The 7,591-nt window shown below is 39.7% G+C and overlaps 1 protein-coding gene across 1 annotated transcript; it reads left to right on the top strand.

Moving 5' to 3' along the window:
- Window positions 1-1,110: 1,110 nt before the first annotated feature.
- On the top strand, window positions 1,111-7,187 carry LOC139401972 (zinc finger protein 771-like). The gene is made up of 4 exons (XM_071146001.1): window positions 1,111-1,119; window positions 1,351-1,756; window positions 6,190-6,745; window positions 7,067-7,187. Exons 1-4 carry the CDS (start codon window positions 1,111-1,113, stop codon window positions 7,185-7,187), a joined length of 1,092 nt encoding a protein of 363 aa, XP_071002102.1.
- Window positions 7,188-7,591: the final 404 nt, after the last annotated feature.

The raw sequence follows: 7,591 nt of genomic DNA on the forward strand, positions 1-7,591 counted from the left end.
CCAGATGGTTATTACATCATGTAGGAGCAGTATAGACCCAGATGGTTATTATTACATCATGTAGGAGCAGTATAGACCCAGATGGTTATTATTACATCATGGAGGAGCAGTATAGACCCAGATGGTTATTGTTCCATCATGTAGGAGCAGTATAGACCCAGATGGTTATTGTTCCATCATGTAGGAGCAGTATAGACCCAGCTGGTTATTGTTCCATCATGTAGGAGCAGTATAGACCCAGATGGTTATTGTTACATCATGTAGGAGCAGTATAGACCCAGATGGTTATTGTTACACCATGTAGGAGCAGTATAGACCCAGCTGGTTATTGTTCCATCATGTAGGAGCAGTATAGACCCAGCTGGTTATTGTTCCATCATGTAGGAGCAGTATAGACCCAGATGGTTATTGTTACATCATGTAGGAGCAGTATAGACCCAGATGGTTATTGTTCCATCATGTAGGAGCAGTATAGACCCAGATGGTTATTGTTACATCATGTAGGAGCAGTATAGACCCAGATGGTTATTGTTACATCATGTAGGAGCAGTATAGACCCAGCTGGTTATTGGTACACCATGTAGGAGCAGTATAGACCCAGGTGAGGGGAGTTCCTTACTAATCAGTGACCTAGACAACCAGGTGAGGGGAGTTCCTTACTAATCAGTGACCTAGACAACCAGGTGAGGGGAATTCCTTACTAATCAGTGACCTAGACAACCAGGTGAGGGGAGTTCCTTACTAATCAGTGACCTAGACAACAATGTATTTCAACCACATACAACATGCATCCCAGCCGAACTGTAATCTTATCAGAAACATGTTTGGTCGTTTTCACAGCTTTCTGTTTCCTTAAAACCGACCAAACTGATGACATTTGGAAATGTTGCACAGAAAATCTTTCTTTTTTTATTGTATATTCTCTCAAGTCTCTAAACGTCTTTGATCTGCGAAAGAAGCAGAGATTACAGAGAATTTTACCGACGTCAATTAGGTTGAAGCATTGTCGATGGATGACATTATTCTGGTGAGCAAGGGTTTATTTAGTCTTCTTGGGCAATCTGCGTTACCCACTCCAGTCAACAGATGGCGATGTGAGTCTTTAAGGTAATGCTTCTTGTATAATCTAGTGGACGGGATTCTTCTTCAACAACCTCTGTACTAGCAAACATACAACCGAAACATTGAAGCTCTTAATACCATTTTTATATGAACCTTGGTGTTTTAAACACACTGTATATTTATTTACTAGTTAATCAATTTAATTTCATATTTACGTTATCAGCTATCTGGTTTGGTATTAAGTTAGCCCAGCAGTAGGCTAGTCGCTAATGCTAAATAGCTAGCTAGCTAACGTCCCCGAACATGAGCTCACTAAAGTACTCTTCCTCTGCTAAAGAAAATGAGGTCTGCTGGACGGAGAAAGAAGCTCCAGGGCTGAACATTTACGTGAAAGGAGAAGAATTTACTGTAAAAGAAGAGGAATTGGAGGAAGCTATCACAGTGAAAGAAGAAGAACAGGACGTTACAGTGAAGGAAGAGGACGCATCAACATTGAAAGAAGAAGAGGATGTTACAGTGAAAGAAGAGGAAGAAGCTTTCAGAGTGAAAGAGGAGGGGGATGAACAGAAAGAGGAGGAGGAGGAGGAGGTGACTGTCACATTGAACGAAGAGGAAGAACTTTTTGAAATGAAGGAGGAGGGGGAGATTACTGTCACATTGGAGGAGGAGGAGACCGGAGATCTGATGAACACCAGTGAGTACTGTCTGTTGTTGAACCAATGTGTGGTTTTAAATGCACATTCTACTGATGTTCTACAGTGACCACCGTAAATGTGTTTTCATGTTAGATCAGGGGTCTCCAACCTTTTCTAGCGTGAAATTACACATGTAACGAGCTACTCATTTTTTTTGTTTCTAGCTTTCAATTAGGCACATTCTTCTTCTCATGTGGGTAAAACCACTGGGGAAGCTGCCCTTCTCCTGTCTAGGAGTGGTGCATGGGTAAAACATTTTTGGTCGATACCGATATCCAATATTTTCCTTGCCAAAAAACCTGATACCGATAAGTGATATTTAAAATTGTATCTGCCTTTTAAGCGTTCTAGTACAGTTAAATAGGTGAAACACACACACACTGACACAAAAAGTTATTTTGTTGGTATTTACGTATGTCCCCTTTACCAGTAAAAAAATCAAAACCTAATTATTTCACTTACTTGCTGTGCTGTTTCGTTGTTAATTTGTTCAGTCGTTTAATTCTCAACTAGGATTTCCTCATACATGTCAAGCAGGGAAGTTTCAGCTCTGTCTGTTCGTGGTTTATCTCTGGAGAAATTAATTTTTTAAATTAGAAGCTCAAACTGTTTGGGTATAGCCTGCAAAGTTCTGTCATACTTTCCAGGTCTATCTCTGCAGTAGATTGCAACTCCTCCCCCTTTGGCAGTTCTATCTTGATGGAAAATGTTATAGTTGGGGATGGAAATCTCAGAATTCTTGGCGGCCTTCCTAAGCCAGGATTCAGACACGGCAAGGACATCAGGGTTGGCGTTCGTTCAAGTAGGAAAAACATGTTGACTCACCCTACTTGTAGAGAAACACAAATGCCATCCTCCTCTCTTCATGTAGACTAAATCATCTAGCACTCTGTAATACAATACACATTTGTATTTTTGGTTGTCCTAGGTTACCTGTCCAGGGGGCACAATGTTTGAATGAATAGTTGGATCAGAATAAACGTTATAATCATTGGCCAGTACGGAGAATTTAAGTAAAACCACAAGGACAAATCCCTATCTCCATCCATAGCTAATTTAGGAAAGGGACCATTTTTTTGCTAGCTTGCCAGCCACTGACTGGAGGACAAGAACACAACGAGATGCAAAAAATTAATGTTGTCTGTTAATGACATATGCTCTTGATGCGATTTGATAGGTGTGATGCCAAATCCAAACTGGCTCCACTTGACACTTGTTTTTGGTTGGGCGCCAGGAGCAGTTGAACTCAGTTCAGCTCAATGCTGATTTTCTATTATTTGATACTTTTTTTAATCAAGGGTGACCAAATGCTCGCTGGCTTCACTTGCATTTTATGCTACGGAGCGGCAACAATGTCGTACTCTTTTTGACCAGACAGCATCAGATAGATGGCCTACACATACAGAGACAGAGGGGCGCTGTTTCCCTCGGATGCGTTCTCCTGTGAGATACATTCAGTCTCTTGCGAAGTGAAAGAAAATGATGAAACACAGAGGGACGAAATATAAATGTATCTTGTACACTAAGGACCTGGGGAAGAGTTGATAACATAGTGTACTACTTTCTCTTGTACTCTGTTGTCAACTCTTCCCCAAGTCCTTAGTGTACAAGAGAAAGTAGTACACTATGTTGTCAACTCTTCCCCAAGTCCTTAGTGTACAAGAGAAAGTAGTACACTATGTTGTCAACTCTTCCCCAAGTCCTTAGCGTACAAGAGAAAGTAGTACACTATGTTGTCAACTCTTCCCCAAGTCCTTAGTGTACAAGAGAAAGTAGTACACTATGTTATCAACTCTTCCCCAAGTCCTTAGTGTACAAGAGAAAGTAGTACACTATGTTGTCAACTCTTCCCCAAGTCCTTAGTGTACAAGAGAAAGTAGTACACTATGTTGTCAACTCTTCCCCAAGTCCTTAGTGTACAAGAGAAAGTAGTACACTATGTTGTCAACTCTTCCCCAAGTCCTTAGTGTACAAGAGAAAGTAGTACACTATGTTGTCAACTCTTCCCCAAGTCCTTAGCGTACAAGAGAAAGTAGTACACTATGTTATCAACTCTTCCCCAAGTCCTTAGCGTACAAGAGAAAGTAGTACACTATGTTGTCAACTCTTCCCCAAGTCCTTAGTGTACAAGAGAAAGTAGTACACTATGTTATCAACTCTTCCCCAAGTCCTTAGTGTACAAGAGAAAGTAGTACACTATGTTGTCAACTCTTCCCCAAGTCCTTAGTGTACAAGAGAAAGTAGTACACTATGTTGTCAACTCTTCCCCAAGTCCTTAGTGTACAAGAGAAAGTAGTACACTATGTTGTCAACTCTTCCCCAAGTCCTTAGTGTACAAGAGAAAGTAGTACACTATGTTATCAACTCTTCCCCAAGTCCTTAGTGTACAAGAGAAAGTAGTACACTATGTTGTCAACTCTTCCCCAAGTCCTTAGTGTACAAGAGAAAGTAGTGAACTATGATCGTCAACTCTTCCCCTGGTCCTTTATACTGTACACTGCTTTCTGTCAATATACCTGGTAAAATAATAATTATATAACAAGGTTTTCTATTTTCCTAAATAATGTTTTCTGTTTTATTTTAGGGTTAGTTTATTTTTTTACTCTCAAAATTACAATTGTTAACCTCTTGAAACTAGGGGGCACTATTTTCATTTTTGGAATAATAACATTCCCAAAGTAAACGGGCAATTTTTTCAGGACCAGATAATAGAATATGCATATAATTGACAGCTTAGGATAGAAAACACTGTAAAGTTTCCAAAACTGTAAAAAATATTATCTGTGAGTATAACAGAACTGATATTGCAGGTGAAAGCCTGAGAAAATCCAATCAGGAAGTGACTCTTATTTAGAAACCTCTGCGTTCCTATGCATCCCTATTGACCATTGAAAGGGATATCAACCAGATTCCTTTTTCTATGGCTTCCCTAATGTGTCTAGTGTCACAAGACATAGTTTCAGGCTTTTATTTTGAAAAATGAGCGTGAGCGACAACATTGCATCAGTGGTCAGCTGGTGGCTCTCAGAGTGATATGTGCGTAATAGTCAAATGCGGCTATTGTTTCTCTCGCTCCTACTAAGAAGCCATCTGTCCCGGTTGATATGTTATCGAATAGATATTTGAAAAACACCTTGAGGATTGATTATAAAAAAACGTTTGCCATGTTTCTGTCGATATTATGGATCTAATTTGGAATATTTTTCGGCATTGTCGTGACCGCAATGAGTCTGTCAATAGTTCCATCACATTAGAATACTTTTTTGGGGGGGGAATTTATTTTTGAGTGTAATTCCCCTTTAATTGTGAATCTGGCCCTTTAATTGTGAATCTGGCCCTTTAATTGTGAATCTGGCCCTTTAACTTCCCGTCTAGCGAGTGAGGAATGTGCCGGTCTAGTGATGTTTCTGTACTGCTGCTAATTTCATTATTTTATATTTTACAAACAGGATTGAAGCTTTGCGTAATTTGTTTTAAAAATCTCAATGGTGTTGTTAGGTCGCAATTGTAAATGAGAACTTGTTCTCAACTTGCCTACCTGGTTAAATAAAGGTAAAATAAAAATACAAATAAAAAGGTCCTTCATATTTTAGCTATAAGGTAAGACCGACTGATCTGATTGAAATCTCTATGATACCACATCATATACAGTGGGGCAAAAAAGTATTTAGTCAGCCACCAATTGTGCAAGTTCTCCCACTTAAAAAGATGAGAGGCCTGTAATTTTCATCATAGGTACACTTCAACTATGACAGACAAAATGAGAAAAAAACCCAGAAATTCACATTGTAGGATTTTTAATGAATTTATTTGCAAATTATGGTGGAAAATAAGTATTTGGTCAATAACAAAAGTTTATGTCAATACTTTGTTATATACCCTTTGTTGGCAATGACAGAGGTCAAATGTTTTCTGTAAGTCTTCACAAGGTTTTCACACACTTGTTGGTATTTTGGCCCATTCCTCCATGCAGATCTCCTCTAGAGCAGTGATGTTTTGGGGCTGTTGCTGGGCAACGCAGACTTTCAACTCCTTCCAAAGATTTTCTATGGGGTTGAGATCAGGAGACTGGCTAGGCCACTCCAGGACCTTGAAATGCTTCTTACGAAGCATCCTTTAATTACAACCATCTCATGTCTGATTTCATGACATTTGGTTGAAATCTTGCCTTTTCAGGGGACAGAATTAAGACCATGCAGAATCATATTGCTCATTTGATTATTCTGGATTAAACCTCAGAGAAGACAGTTTGATAATGTGGAGGTTTTATTCAGGGTTCGTATCCACAAAGCGTGCTGAACCATCGTCACTATTCACTTTAATATAACAATGAATGAGATTGTATGGAAAGATCAGCATTCCTACTATGAGACGCTCATGTGAATATGGGCCCAGGTCTCTCTGTTTACTAAATACTGTCTGTCTTTGGCAGGAGAGAGACTAGACTCTCACACTGACAGCGGGAAGAGTCCTTCAGGGGAACAAGACCCAGAGATGTCCAAACCAGCAAGAAGACACCACTGCTCCCAGTGTGGAAATAGTTTTTCTAGGTTAGGAAGCCTGAAATCACATGAAAGAATACACACAGGAGAGAAGCCCTACCAGTGCTCCCAGTGTGGAAAAAGATTTTCTGCATCCAGGGATATGAAATCACATGAGAGGACACACACAGGAGAGAAGCCCTATCAATGCTCCCAGTGTGAAATGAGATTTTCTCAGTTAGGGCATCTGCAAACTCATAATAGAATACACACAGGAGAGAAGCCCTACCAGTGCTCCCAGTGTGGAAAAAGATTTTCTGCATACAGAAATATGAAATCACATGAGAGGACACACACAGGAGAGAAGCCCTATCAATGCTCCCTGTGTGGAACGAGATTTTCTCAGTTAGGGCATCTGCAAACTCATAAAAGAATACACACAGGAGAGAAGCCCTACCAATGCTCCCAGTGTGGAAAGGGTTTTCGCTGGTCAGGGCAAAGGAAAAAGCATGAGAAAATACACACAGGAGAAAAGCTTTAACATTGATCTCAATGTGAAAAGAGATTTACTACTTCCGGGACCCTGAAAGATCATGTACGAAAACATACAGGAGAGAAACCCTACCACTGCTCCCAGTTTGAAAATAGTTTACCCAGTGATCAGACCTGAAATCACATGACACAAATACAAATACACTGCTACCAGTGTGGAAAGAGTTTAACCACATCAGGGTCCCTTAAAAACCATGAGCAAACACATTCCGTAGAAAAGATTTTCCGCTGTTCACATTGTGAAAAGAGTTTTAGGAATTTACAGTACCTGAAAAGGCATGAGAAAAGACATACACAAGAGAAGCCTTTTCACTGCTCCTACTGTGGAATGAAATTTACCTGGTTTCAGCAATTGAAAAAGCATGAGAGAATCCACAGCGGAGATAAACGTTATTAATGCTCCCAGTGTGGAAAGATATTTACCCAGTTAAGGCACCTGAAAGACCATGAGGTAACACACACAGGGGAGAGGCCATACCACTGCTCCCAGTGTGGAAAATAATATAAAACATCAAATGGACTTAAAGTTCATGAGAGAACACACATACTGCTCCCACACTTGTCTCATATTTTTGACTGAGAAATATTGCCTTTGTTTATGGCACTTGAGATCAAATTGTATAAAGCACTTTCCAAAATACATTTCGTTTTTTATTTAAACACCTGAATTGAAGATGGAGTATGTGAGTTTGAATGTAGATACTGATTACATTATAATGTTCAAACTCTGTGTTTTCTGTGTGTTTTTGTATCTGCGTCATTCCAGCACTACACATAATCGTGTGCTATATAGTATTTTCT

The sequence above is a fragment of the Oncorhynchus clarkii genome, unplaced genomic scaffold, assembly GCF_045791955.1.
Source record: "Oncorhynchus clarkii lewisi isolate Uvic-CL-2024 unplaced genomic scaffold, UVic_Ocla_1.0 unplaced_contig_3032_pilon_pilon, whole genome shotgun sequence".
Lineage (NCBI taxonomy): Eukaryota > Metazoa > Chordata > Actinopteri > Salmoniformes > Salmonidae > Oncorhynchus > Oncorhynchus clarkii.

What these genes read in the sequence shown, in the direction of transcription:
- LOC139401972 (XM_071146001.1), top strand. An exon ending in CGGAGATCTGATGAACACCA is followed by an intron (nt 1,757 to 6,189) that starts GTGAGTACTGTC and finishes TGTCTTTGGCAG; the next exon opens with GAGAGAGACTAGACTCTCAC. An exon ending in TGGTCAGGGCAAAGGAAAAA is followed by an intron (nt 6,746 to 7,066) that starts GCATGAGAAAAT and finishes GTACCTGAAAAG; the next exon opens with GCATGAGAAAAGACATACAC.